We start from the raw sequence: 14,766 nt of genomic DNA on the forward strand, positions 1-14,766 counted from the left end.
TTTTTCTCTCATAATTGTGACGATATAATATATAGATGTCAACAGACTTGTATTTTATTATCTATTACAATATGACTTACTTTTTATCTCATATTTATCTCATAATATGACTTAACTGTATAATGCACAGTATGACTTATCAGAAAATATGACTTTATATCATAATATGCATATATTTGATTTATTTTGAATATATTTTTCATAATTACGACTATATCCCACAGATTTTTATTATAAAATGAATTTATTAAAACATCATAAAAATCTTTATTTATATCTATATATTATATAGTCAAAATTATGAGAAAAGTAATCTAAAAAAATCCGATATATTCATATTATGATAATAAAATCAGTTTACTTATCAGAAAATATGACTTTATATCATAATATGAATAAATCTGATTTATTTTGAATATATTTCTCATAACTGCATCTATCTCTTACGATTGAGCCTTAATCTCATAATTGTGACTTAATTTCTTTTAATTATGATTATATATTTCAAATAGGCAACAATTGTGATTTGACTTTCTCATAATTACAGTTTTATATACCACATGACTTTATAATGTACATTTTGTGACGTTTTTACAATACCTTAATAGTTAACCTGCATATAATTTATGCAAATGACATTAATATTTAAATCGAATGATGCATTATGCTAAATTTCCTAATGAAGCTCTAGCAAAGCCTATTTTTTCCTTGCATTTGGCACAGGGTTAATCCTGAATCCTGTCTGCCATTTACACGCTCAGGGCCACAGAGCAAAGGTTTTTGTGTAGTAAAACTCTCCGTTCCCCTCGGCTAATCACAGGGCCAAAACCCGATTAGGAGGCCCCTGGATGGAGCCGTTTTTTTCCAGCTGATAATTACAGTACATTTGGGCATTTAGTAAAGCGCTAAAGCCCAGAGCAATTACTACATTTTTCCTGTCTCGTCCGAGTATTGATTCAAGTTGGAGGCCCAGCTGGGGTTTCTTGATTAAGCCCTCACAATAACCCTGATTACCCAGAGTTCATTTCTGCCTCAGACTCAGACAAAAACACACACAAGAGCCCAAAACTTCATTTCGCCAGCTTTTGTTCTAACATTCAAATGCTCATTATTCTCTTAAATACTGTATCTACTCACTCGTTTTTCATCCTTCACGATGTAGTTTCGGCCCAGTTTCTTGGTCAAGTGAGGAGCCAGAACGTCAAAGCGTCTTCTGAACTCGGAGAACACCATGTGGTCGGGATAACCTGCGCAAAACATTCAGAGTTTTAGCTGGAATTAATAAAGCGGACTTGATTTATGTAAGGCTTCTGGTGCAATAAATTGCTAAAGCTTTTGTCATGGTATATGGTAGCACGTCATGATTTTGCCAAGCACGATGCGATTCTAGATTAACATCTATGTTGATCCTATAACATCATTTTTGTTCAAAAATGTAATCCATACCTATTCCCTACCCCTAAACCCAGCCATAACTGTATATTATTCCCAAAATCAGAGGGGAACATTAGATGGATAACAATCATGTGAAGTGCATAAACCTAACCGTAAGGCTAATCTTAACATAAACTGAAAATAAATCCCTAATTCTGATTGGAATGTTGTTCCAGGATCAATATATACTCATTGGCCACTTTATTAGGGACACCTTACTAATACCAGGTTGGACTCCCTTTTGCCTTCAGAACTGCCTTAAGCTACGGTCACACTACAGTTTGAGAATGCGATATTCTGTTGTGTGGAATTTCTGCCCAGAGATGACATGTTTTGATCCTCGACTGTTCTCACGCAGTCAAGTGATGCGATTTCGCAGGTCAGAGTTCACCAAGCTTGAACTTTGCAAACTTGAAACTTGACGCATTGCATGACCCCGCAGTTCCGGTCTGATGCATTCGCGTGCGTATGAATGGAAGTCTATGGGAGGAAATGCCCAGTGTGACCGCAGCTTCAATCCTTCGTGGCATAGATTCAACAAGTACTAGAAATATTCTTAGAGATTTTGGTCCATATTGACATGATAGCATCACACAGTTGCTGCAGATTTGTCGGCTGCACATCCTTGATGCGAATCTCCCGTTCCACCACATCCCAAAGGTGCTCTTTTGGATTGAGATCTGGTGACTGTGGAGGCCATTAGAGTACAGTGGCTCACTGTCATGTTCAGGAAACCAGTCTGAGATGGACATAAAGGGATGGACATGGTCAGCAACAATACTCAGGTAGGCTGTGGCATTGACAAGAAGCTCAATTGGTACTAATGGGCCCAAAGTGTGCCAAGAAAATATCCTCCACACCATTACACCACCACAGCCTGAAGCATTGATACAAGCCAGGATAGATCCATGCTTTCATGTTGTTGATGCCAAATTCTGACCCTACCATCCGAATGTCGCAGCCGAAATCGAAACTCATCAGACAATGTTTTTACAATCTTCTATTGTCCAATTTTGCTGAGCCTGTGCGAACTGTAGCCTCAGTTTCCTGTTCTTAGATGACAGGAGTGGCAACCGGTGTAGTCTTCTGCTGCTGTACCCATCCGCCTCAAGGTTGGACGTGTTGTGCGTTTAAAGATGCTCTTCTGCATACCTCAGTTGTAACGAGTGGTTATTTGAGTCACTATTGCCTTTCTATTAGCTCAAACCAGTCTGACCATTCTCCTCTGACATCTAGCATTAATAAGGCATTTGCACCCACAGAACTGCCGCTCAATATTTTTTCTTTTTCAGACCATTCTCTGTAAACCCTAGAAATGGGGACAGGTATAGCTAATAAAGTGGCCGGTGAGTGTAGATGTTAAACCAAGAACATGTACTTTGTGAAATTAGGTTGGTGACATAAGGTTTTATCACGGTATTGACCCAAGCAAGCAAAAATATTAATTTTACAGGTATAAAAACAAAAAACACTTTGCATATTGTTTTACTGTGTATACGTGTTCAATGTTTTAAACGATATAAATTGCAAAAGAATGATAAAGTACACTTTACAAGAAAGTCTCATTAGTAAAAAATAGTTAATGCATAAAAATCAACAATGAGAAATAGCCCTATTGAAGTTTTTTAAGTGAATTTTAATAAAACGATTCAAACTTTTGATTTTAATGCATTATTAGGAATTGACTAAGAAATTAACATCAGACTTTATATTAACTGATGGTAGCAAATAGAGCCTTACTGTACAGAGTTAACAAACAAAAGGCCTATAGTCACAGAATTTGTCATAGAAAAGGTGTCGTAGGAAGGATTAACTGTAAGTGTTAGTGTTTGAAAATAGATCAAATGCTGTGACGATGATGAACTATTCTTAAAAAGCACTCTTAAAGTGTAAACCAATAATTATGAACTGTATTTTCCTACAATATCAATATTGTGCATGTTCATTATCTTGATATATTGAATGAATATTCAATATATCAAATGTCTACATGTTTGATTGGATATTCTCATATTTTCTCACCTTGTCTGTAAATCCTTAAGCTGTCCAGCAGTTTAAAGCCGTGGATTTGAGCCCTGAGCAAAGCCACATCGATCTGCATAAGTCCAGGATCACAGCTCTCATCTGGAGACCCTGCGGCCCTCAGAACCTCCGCTCGGGGTAACAGACAGTGGACAAAGTGAACTTTGGATCTGCGGATGGTGTCCAACAGTGCATCCTGATTGAAAGGACCAAATTTATAAATTAGCATAAGAGTGTGATAAATAAAACTCTGTTGGTGATTTAGACAACCTGCAAAATAAAGAATCCAGACACAGCAGCTCATTTGCATCAAAACCAATATAATCTATCAAGAGGAACTGTTAAGTCTTAAACATCAGTGTAATCAAACATATTCGCCCATGCTTGTGTCGTTAACATGTCAAAAATAAGATGAGTTGGATAACATCATCTTTTTCTTTTTGTTGTTTCTCATCTTAAACTGTAAATTTCCTTAAAAATGCTATTAAACCCATTTCCTTTAAAGTTAAGCCAGCTTAACAGTTCCAAGTTACAACATGTTTAGTCACTTTAACTAAAGTCAACAAGTACAGTAAACTTATTACCTTAAAAGGTGCTGCATTTAAGTTTTTAACTCTTCTAAAACATAAAAATACCACAATATGTTTGCAGGTATTGAAAAAACATGTTAAGTGAACATACTTGTTTATCTGAAAAGCAATGCTAAAGTCAGTTATTCTGCATTGAAAATGTGCTTTCCGTGTCGGAATGTCTGTCTTTGCTTTGGTTTCTATAACCAGCCCACTGCCAGTTTAAAGTTTCCATGAAGTGCTTTTTGAAATTTGCATATTTTTTTTCAATGTTTAATGTAATCTCAACCAAAAAATGAAGGGTAGCACATTTATTAGCTCTTCCTCTTTGTAAAAACAGCCATTAAGGTTTTGTTTTAACCACAGCTCTGCCAGTAAGAGTGGTTGAACTCAAGCATATCGAATGAGAAGTGTCTTGAAGGGGGCGGGGCATGTCAGAGACTTGATTGGACAAGATTTGATGAGAAACTGAAGTATGAGGTGACGTGAAAAAATCGTTGATCCACTTAAGCGTGACAAACTGCAAGCTGTGGATGTTTATTTCAGTTTTATATTTTCTAAAGGCGTATTTTGTCTATATTTTGGAGCACACTAGCTAATAAATATTCTTAAAACTAACAGACTGAAACTAAAACCTATTTTTTTTTATTTCATAGGACCTTTAACCAATTATATTTTGGCACCCCTGAAATCAGTGTATTTTCAGTCATAAAGGTCGAAAACGTGACCTCCAGAAGACAGTTGCAGCCTCCAAAATGAGACGCTGTTTTAAAATGATTATAATCCACATGAGATTGTTTTTAATTAGCAAATAATATAAATATTACAAATGTCAACCTTAGATGAGCAGCTTACAGTGTTTGGCTTAATCATCAGACACATACACTCCTGTTGGTGTCGTCAATCTTTAGACTGTTAGTAATTCGAGCCAAAAATCTGTAGTTTACTAGGAAAAGATGGGCAGTTTTGCTTGGTTATTGTAACCCAATGTTGGTCAAAAATGGAAAAAGCCAACTATTGGAGTGTTGGGTTAAAAAGTTAATGTTTAATTTGTTCAAATTTGACCCAACAGTATGAGAACCCAGAAGTTGTTAGAGTATTCAGCCTGGGACTCTTGAAAACCCACCACTTGGAGTTTAATCTGAAGGCAAAGAGACTTCTTTTTGACCGCCGCCATGCCTGTGGTGAAAGTCTTCCTCATGCTGGTGGCCCTACGCATGGCGAGCTGAGAAACGCCCTCCAGTCCAGCAATAGATCCGGTCAGAACCGCAGCACTGCTTGAGCGACCCACAAACATCCCGCTGATGCTTTTCCTGTTAGAACAAAGAGAAGAAATATGATACCGTTTCTACAGCTGATGATACTGAGAAAAACAACAAACATTTTCTAATAGATGAATGATTCAATGACTAAATGCGTCAGATTTATGAATGACTCTTCTGAATAAGTCCAATGTGATTTCGAATCTGCAACAAAATCTGACATAAACTCAAACCCAAACCCCAAAAATGTTGTATCTTATGCACATATTTGACACCTGAAGTGATGTGATCAGTCTTACTTCTGTGAGTTCAGCAGCAGATTGGCTGCGTTCTGGGGGGTGGGGTTTAGCCTGGCTAGATTCAGCCAACCATATGTGTCATATTCCACCCAGTCTGTCCCATGACTGTGTCCGAGCACAAAGTGGTTTGTGTTTTCGCTTTTAAGCACCACTGTGTGACCTGCAGAAAGACAACAGAATGAACAAACTGGTCCCAGGCAGAATGTAAACTTTTAGGAGTACTATTTTTTGTGATTGACTGTGTTTGTGACCTGTACTTTCCCCCTCGGCAGGGCCATAGTAACTGAAGAGTCGCTGCAGGAGTGTTTCCTCAGACCCTCCAGGCTGTAAAACCTCCTCCTCCATCAGCCAGAACAGACCTCTGGCTTCATCAGTACGAGACAGAGTACGTACCTAAAGCACAGACATGAATGTCCAGTCGAAAAATAACAGTGTTCACTTTTCAACACACACTTTTCCATCAGATCTCATATACCTATAAACATTGTTTAATCAGACCACAGTGTGTCACTTTGACTGGATGGACAAGATTACTCTACAGTGGCAAGGAACTTTCTCATCCACATACAGTTGAAGTCAGAATTATTAGCCCCCCTGAATTATTAGCTCTCCTGTTTACTTTTTTCCTCAATTTCTGTTTAATGGAGAGAATTTTTTTCAACACATTTCTAAACATAATAGTTTTAATAACTCTTTTGGGGGTATAACAGTCTTATAAATGAAATATTAATAAAGTGCGTGAGTAAGTGGATTTGCTGCATTTTTACAAATCTCAGCCAGACAATATAATGACCAAAAAAAAACTTATGATAGCCTAACATAAATCTTTATTTGTACCTTTAATTTTTTTTTTAGCTATTGTTCAAGCTACACTAATGTCTTGAAATGTAACTAACACATTTAGCTACTATTTTTTTAAATGACAATAGATAGTAACATTTAACTTTTTCCTAACACTGATAGATGATTAGTTGGGTAAAAGGCAATAGGTGAAGCGTGATTACTCAGGTTATGCTGATTTCACTATGTTTTTTTTAGCGGTTATTCAAATAGCCTATCCGTGGGTTAGCTTGGATTTGTGGGCATAGTTTGATGTCTTTACCTAAAACTTTAAACACTTATGTTATTAAAAAAAACAAAAAACGGAACGAAATAAGGAGAATAAATTATAATTAAAACCATAATTTTTAAGCTAAAGCCATGATTACAATTACAATTATCAGGACAGCTTATCTTGGCATAAATCAGTCATAAACATGATTGTCATGAGGCCATTAATATTATTATTATTATTATTATTGTTATTATTATTGTTTATTATTATTATTATTATTTATTGTTATTAATAATAATAATAATATCATGAATATTATTTGAATATTGTGATTGCATTTGAAAAATTTATTTTGAATTTGTAAAATTAAATATCAAATATTGATAACTTGACATAAACAAATACATCATAACCTGTCTTTGTCCTGACAACTACAATTACCAAGTCAGCATAACTTGTCATAAATCTGTCATAAACATGATTGTCATGAGGCCATTATTATTATTATTATTATTATTATTATTATTATTATTATTATTATCATTATTATTATTCTTTTAATCATGAATGTTTTGTAATATTGAATTTGAAAAATTTAATTCGTCAAAGTAAAAGTCAAATAATATCTTGACATAAACAAATACATTATAACCTGTCTTTCTCTTGACAATTACAATTTTCAGGACAGCATATCTTGTCATAAATCTGTCCTTAACATGATTGTCATAAGGCCATTATTATTATTATTATTATTATTTTATCATTTTTTTAATCATGAATATTTTTAGATGTTAATTGTATTTGAAAAATGTAATTTATCAAAGTAAATGTCAAATAATAACTTGACATAAACAAATCCATCATAAACTGTCTTTGTCTTGACAATAATAATAATCAAAACAACATAACTACTCATAAATCTGTCACAAATTTGATCATCATGAGGCCATTATTACTGTAATGAATATTTGATACATGAATATTTTTGGAATATCTTAATTGAATAATTGAATATGAAAAACTGAAGTAAATGTCAAAGACTTTTATGACAGCATCATGATTATTTAATAACATGTATTTACATTTTAACATTCTGTACATTTTTACATTTGTAGTTGAGTTCAGCACAAAATATTATCGATGCTGTCATCAAATTCATGACACAATTCACAAAATCCTAGAGGGACTGATTGATTGAATAGATGGATTGATATGTGACCCCAAAAAAAAAAGCTAATGTAATTTCAACTCAGTAAGTAAAATGATTGGATAACACACAGTAAGTATACACAGGAACGTTCACTAAAATAGTCAGACAGACAAACAAGCATCATGTGTTGAATGGTTGTGGACGAGTGTCTCACCAGGGTTTGACTGGAGGACTGATCGATCACAGCCACTGAGCGAGAAGGATTGGGCTCCAGGTCATCCAGAGTGATTTCAATGTTCTCCTATGGGACACACAGACAGAGGGTTCATGTGTTGAATTCATTTGGGACTCATGATGCTCTGCTTCAGTTAAAATACACAGAAGTAAACCAACCAGCAAATAATTGAATATGTTAATACTTGTGGAGATAATCAAAATAATAAGCCATTATAATGTGGAAGATGAATAAAACATATGATAGATATCATAAAAGCAAAGACTATGTAAGAACTGGTAACACTTTACATTAATCTTTTATTAGTAAATATATTTAATTGTAATTACAAACATGAACAATACATTTATGTTAATGTTAGTTAGTGAAAATAAAGTTGTTCATTGTTAATGAACCGACTGAATACTTTCCCTCTTCCCTGCTATGTCCGACCATCAATGAAAATGGTAAAAACCAATATGGGGGTCAAATTATACTGACATTATTTGTTATTAGTACTAATATAGGCTGCATGTTGGCTCAGTGGTTAGCACTGTCGCCTCACAGCAAGAAGGTTGCTAGTTCGAGTATTAGCCACTTGGCATTCCTGTTTGGAGTTTGCATGTTCTCCCCGTGTTGGCGTGGGTTTCCTTCGGGTGCTCCAGTTTCCCCCACAGTCCAAAGACATGCGCTATAGGTGAACTGGATGAACTGAATTGGCCGGAGTGAATGACTACGTGTGTGAAGTTAGTGCAGTGTTTCCCAACCACCGGGCCGCGGACCGGTACTGGTACGTAAAAACAATTGATACCGGGTCACATAAGAAATCATAAATTATTTCTGTAGAAAATATTCCCCCCGTGACTTGGTTTCTTCCACTTACCCCCGCCGTCTCACGTGAAATAGACAATGCCAAAATCCACCAATGAGCGGGAAGAATGATCGCTAGAATGTAGCTCAGTGATGGTTGTTGATAGTTTAAAGTTATAAAACAGGTATTATAGAGTCCAAGTCAGCAGAGCATTTAAGGACTGTGCATATATGTGTGCGTGCATCGCTAAGTAAGTACCGAAATCATTGCAATATGTATCTAAAAATGGAGTTTCACATAATCATACTCATAAGGGCTGTAACATGCCAATGCATACATTTAATTCGGCTATATTATTGTTAATATGTTCGTCAGTTGAGATGTTTGGCACAGACGTTATGTATTTGATGCATATAAACCTTGATTGAAACATAATCAGAGCGCGATAGTGCAACTAGCTGTTCATGATTAACCTGGATGCACGAGCGCAGCAGCTGTGTTCACGTGAAGACACCCAACAACGCATCGTTGTAAAATGGACAAACGTTGACCGGTCTGCAGTGATAAAAAGGTTGGGGACCACTGAGTTAGTGTATATGGATGTTTCCCAGTAATGGGGTGTGGCTGGAAGGGCATCCACTGCATAAAACACATGTTGGAACAGTTGGTGGTTCACTCTGCTGTGGTGACCCCTGATAAATAAGGGACTAAGCTGAAGGAAAATGAATATATAGTACTGATATTGTTATTATTTTTTAAAATACAGATTACCCATGACAACCCCTATCACACACACACACATCTAATTTTGACATCCTTTAAGAGGGATCAAACATTAATTCAAACCCCTCCAAGCCCCCCTGTAAACCGCACCCTGCAGATAGATACAAAAGAGCTGGTACTGCCCTAGTGCCCTATTTTTTTACATTGAGAGTGTAAAGTGTTTTTGTTTTACACTTGATCAAAAGACACAGAATCATGGGTGTTTTTACACACCTCCTTGTAACGCTCCAGCTCCTTTACGAACGTTCTCTCCTGAAAAAGCGTCTGTAGACGTTCCTGAGCATAATTATGGCAGAGCTCCTCAAACGTGGCGCTGCGCTGTATCTGAGTCTTCACCTGCCGAGGGTTCTGGAATCCTGGAGTGTCCACAATCAGCAAAGAACACAGAGAGTGCTGACTGGACTTCAGCGCTCTGAAAAGAGACCAAAAAAACATCTCTAAACACACTAAATCAGCCCCTACTGTACTGGGTGATTAAGGGTTACTGATTACCTGTTAATCAGAGAGATGATGAGCGTGAAGAGCTCCGAGTATAAACCAGCCGCCATGGACTCCAAACACTCCGCCGCTGTGGCTTTAGATGCTGAAATGAACACAAAGTTCACTTGTTTTGAGATATAAAATAGATCTTGATTTGTGACATAAGACTGCCATGAGAGTATTTATTCATAACGTGACACATCATGAACATGGAGATTTTATGTATGCTTATGACAACTGTCTTTAAGTGCTGTTCACTCAATTATGCTATCTTTGGGTGCTTTCACACCTAGACTTGTTTCGGAACCTGCCTCATTTGCCCAGTTAGCGCAGTTGGATTGGCATATGTAAATATAGCAACCAAAACAATTGGTCCGAGATCGCCTCGCCTACAATCCGAGCCCGGCTATATCACAGTGTTATATGGATATGTAATAGGCATATGGCTATATGAAGAGAGAATTATGAGTAGGGCTGGAGGTCATTCCAGACATTTCAAGTCTCCTGGAAGTTCCGGGAGTCTTCCGCAAATGTTCCAAAATGCCCACAAATGAGTGATAATCTCCCTGAAATCTTGCGTCTCTCTCTCAGTCCTCAAATAAGTCGCACACCCTTCTCACCCCTCCCCACCACATCCCTGCTCGCTCTTCAGACACGTCGCGCTCACCATGTCAAACACCACCAAGATGTCTTGGTTATGACTATTTTACATAAATACATCATAACCTCTCTTTGTCTTTATCATCAAAACTTGACAACTTACTCAGACAACTTGTCATAAACCTGTCATAAACATGATTATCATGATGCTATTATAACTGTTGTGAATTTTTTTAACAGCGTCATTAAATTTTTTTTACCTCAACTACAGTGAAACAAATCGAATTTGTCATTAAAATGGCATTAAATATCAGTGTCACTGTTTTAAAATTACATAAAATTATTAGAAATTTTCATAAGAAATTCAGTTTGTTTCGCTGAAAAAGAAAAGTGATCAGAAGTTTATTTATAAACTAATTTGGAGAGGATCACATGCTTATGATTGACCTCAACTGGTCCTGCATTAGCAATCCAGGATTCACCAATCGGATGATTCCTAACTCACTATATATAATCAGAGTTTCTTACCTTAGTTACCTTCTTACCTTAGTTACCTTCCTACTCCTACCTCCTTTCCTTGACAGTGTGGCATGGCAGCCCAGTAGTTAGCACTGTTGCCTCACAGCAAGTTTGTCATTGATTCAAATTCAGACTTGGCCAATAGACGTTTCTGTGCAGAGTTTACATGTTCTTCCTGTACCTGCGTGGATTTCCCCCAGGTTCTCTGGTTTCCTCCCACAGTCCAAAGACATGTGACATAGATGAATTGACCAAACCAAATTGGCACCATTGATAAGCTCTTAATCAGCAATTCCTAATTGCCATATAAAAAGCGGGAGCTCTTGAGACATACCAGAGCTTAAACTTCCCTCTTGCCTTACAAACGGAAGGGAGCCCCAGGGAAAGTAACTATTTCTTAACTTTAAAAAAAAGTTAATTTGTCAATTGACTATAAAATAAATATAAAACATTGTACAGTAATCTACACCATTTTAATGTTGTTGTGGGATAATGTGAGAGATAACAGCAGCATGTCCTCAACTATATATCTAGATATTATTTTGTTTAATTCTGAGTTTGGAGTGGAGAAAAGTGTAGTTTCATTTGCTTTGACATCATGGCGTCATCTCCTCCTTCGGTAGCAGAGCTCATGTTCTCACCTGCATAGCCACTAATTTTGAGGTGGCATGTTACAACGTGAGGTGCTTCATTAGATTGGAATTACTTGTCAGCGATACAGAGAATCTTTTTATCCTGGCATAAGTTGCACGATAGATAAACATTCTTGCCATTCACCTCAACCAGGGACAAGTAGTGCTTATATTTCTAGTTAGCAAATGCTACCTTTGAACTTTTTGGATTTGCCATCTGTCTTACTTTAGATTAGACACCATCTTATGTTAACACCACCACTACTCTGCCTCTGATTGGCTAACAATGAAAATTTACTCTATCTAAACCAATCATCAAGTTCTCAGTTACACCACGTTCACGCCAATCATCATCACTGATGGATTATATGTCCTGCCCCAGCACCGAACACACATATACACCAGAGAAAGAGAGGTCCTATGGCTGAGAAAGACGCTGCTCGCATGTAAACAACTTCAGTGTTCTCAATTATAGTAACGCTGATCTTATTGTCAGTAACGGTAACAACGTTGTAACAGGGGAAACAGTGATTCTGTGAAACATAAATTGGGGGCTTGTCCGGGATTTGAACCTGGGACCTCTCGCACCTGAAGCAAGAATCCTACCACTAGACTGTGTAATTCTTAATCACTCGTCACTAAAAAAAGTATTGCTGTTAGTAACGCTGTTTATTTATAGCACTTTTATTTCCATCACTGATCATAACGATTATGTTTATGACAGGTTTATGACAAGTTATGTTGTCTTGATTACATCAAGTTGTCATGACAAAGGATACAATGTAAGTGTTTGTCAAGTTGCAAAAAAGACAACTCAAACAAATGTCATCTTTGTATTTATTTAATTAATTACACTTAATGAAATTTGTTATAAGCATGCATAGAATCTTCTTCATAATCATGGCATGTGCTTTGTCATAATTATAAAGGTGTCAGTCTTATGAACACCCCTTCATGTAAAGTGTTATCAAATGCAATAGCAAAGATAAACTACCTGCGTGGTCCGTGTCTTCCGTACTCGGCCGGAGGCTTGCAGAGCGTGGTAGTGTACCTTTTCCTTGAGGTTTAAAGATGGCAGAAGACAGCTCCTCCAGTGAGCAGCCCAGAAGATACGCTGCTTTCTGTGCCCATTCATGTCTGGCAAACTGCTTTCGGCCGGCTGAAAGGTCAAAAAGCCACATTCGCAAAAGAAAAGCAGCATTACAACAAAACCTCCATCACATTACACTGAACTACAATAGATTTTCAAGCTACTCTGAGAGCTCTTTGGTCAAGTGTCCGGAGAAACTTTCATCTCCTGGATTGAGGATCAAAGAAAGGAACATTTTCATTCGGGCGCTCGACATCAGAGAGCAGAAACAAGCACAAAGGCTGATGAAAGGTGGACACGTGGTTGTATTAAGATGCTAAATAAATAAGAATGATAAAAGCAGCCACTAGAGACTGAGTGAGAGTAACTTGCATTTACCTGCGTCTGTTTCTGTGTTAGGATGGGAGCAGCATGCAACATCAACACATGCAATAAAACACATGATTACAATGGTTAAATACAAAAACAACAACTGGTATAGATGAAGAAACACTATTAAATACTGACGATGATGATGACTGACAAATGTTTTTAGAGCTCAAACACACACGAGACTGCTAGATTAGTATTGAGACTCTACTGACTCTTAGTGGACAGATGGTAAAATACACTCAGTCAAATGAATGAAAGTGATTCCACTGCAAGCAATTGCGCTATGCTAATATTTGTGAGGGATATAAGAAATAATACAATAAGAATTTATGGTAGAAGGTGATTAGGGTTAAGTAATTATTTTTTGAACGACATATGTCAAGAGTAACAGTAAAAAAAAACAATTATAACGTTACAAAAACTCTAAAGTCAAAAAGGTAACATAATACCATCATATTTGAGAGGTTTATTTAATGCTTGATCAATACAGAGTAAATGAAAAGCATTTGTTTAATATAGATTTTGTAACATTATAAATGGCTTTACTGTCATTTTTAATTAATCTAATACATGTTATGTGTTTACTGTCATTTTTGATTTATTTAATACTTTGCTGATCAACAGAATATTTTAAAACAGGAGCATTTTTTCAAATCATTTATTTATTTTAAATATTTTTTTAACATTATAAATGACCTTGATGCTATTTTTTGCTAATTCGATGCATACTTGATCAATATAAAGACCAAAAGATCTGCATTTATTCAATTTTAATACATTGTAAATATCATTTTTGATTATTTTCACGCATGCCTAATAGATAGAACCCAAAAGAACATCAAGTGTCATTTTTCAAACATTATACATGTCTTTTTCAGTCGGTCATGATCAAATTTAAGACATTTATAGAGTTAAATATATATTTTAAATAAATGCAGTTCTTTTGACTATTCTGATCATTAATAAATCAAAACAATTATCAGTTTCCACAAAAATAAACAACACAAAGAGTCTAAACAAAAAAAGTCTAAAAAGTTTCCAAACAAAAATATGAAATGGCACAATAATTCTAAACACTGATTGTTCCCGCTTCCACTGAGTGTTATGGTATGGTTCGGTATGCTTTTATGGCCGTTTCTGCTGTCAAAAAGTACCAAAAGGGTACTGTACCCCTTTTTGGGTACCCTAAGGGTAGCCTAGCACAACAAAAAGGTACCAAAAGGCGGAGCAAGACGCTAAATGCTATTTGTTTACAAAGAAGCATCAATCGAGCAGAAGAATGAAAACAAAACAAAACGCCATTTTTAAATACACAGCCGAGACATTATGTATTAATACTATATGCATATAATAATGAGCCATGGTTGACCCGAGCTCAGACAAACCTTGTTGTCGTCATGATGAACAGCCACAAAGCCAAGAATAACAAAATCTGCCAAGTCCTACTTTTGTTTTACGAGGTCTCCTAAAGGTGC

At 36.3% G+C, this 14,766-nt stretch overlaps 1 protein-coding gene across 20 annotated transcripts in view; it reads right to left on the bottom strand.

Annotated features, from left to right (window-relative positions):
- Positions 1-14,766, bottom strand: part of myo18aa (myosin XVIIIAa) — a 122,287-nt gene that overhangs the window by 53,812 nt on the left and 53,709 nt on the right. For 19 of the 20 annotated variants that reach the window (XM_073915088.1, XM_073915081.1, XM_073915086.1 and 16 more), the window contains 9 exons: positions 12,824-12,988; positions 10,091-10,181; positions 9,812-10,010; positions 8,005-8,091; positions 5,838-5,979; positions 5,587-5,746; positions 5,152-5,338; positions 3,457-3,652; positions 1,138-1,247 (listed from right to left, as the gene is read on the bottom strand). In XM_073915088.1, coding sequence (XP_073771189.1) covers positions 1,138-1,247; positions 3,457-3,652; positions 5,152-5,338; positions 5,587-5,746; positions 5,838-5,979; positions 8,005-8,091; positions 9,812-10,010; positions 10,091-10,181; positions 12,824-12,988 — 1,337 coding nt within the window. Of the gene's footprint in view, positions 1-1,137; positions 1,248-3,456; positions 3,653-5,151; positions 5,339-5,586; positions 5,747-5,837; positions 5,980-8,004; positions 8,092-9,811; positions 10,011-10,090; positions 10,182-12,823; positions 12,989-13,297; positions 13,310-14,766 lie in introns of all 20 variants that reach the window. The other variant, XM_073915079.1, reaches the window with a different exon arrangement.

The sequence above is a fragment of the Danio rerio genome, chromosome 10 (assembly GCF_049306965.1).
Source record: "Danio rerio strain Tuebingen ecotype United States chromosome 10, GRCz12tu, whole genome shotgun sequence".
NCBI lineage: Eukaryota > Metazoa > Chordata > Actinopteri > Cypriniformes > Danionidae > Danio > Danio rerio.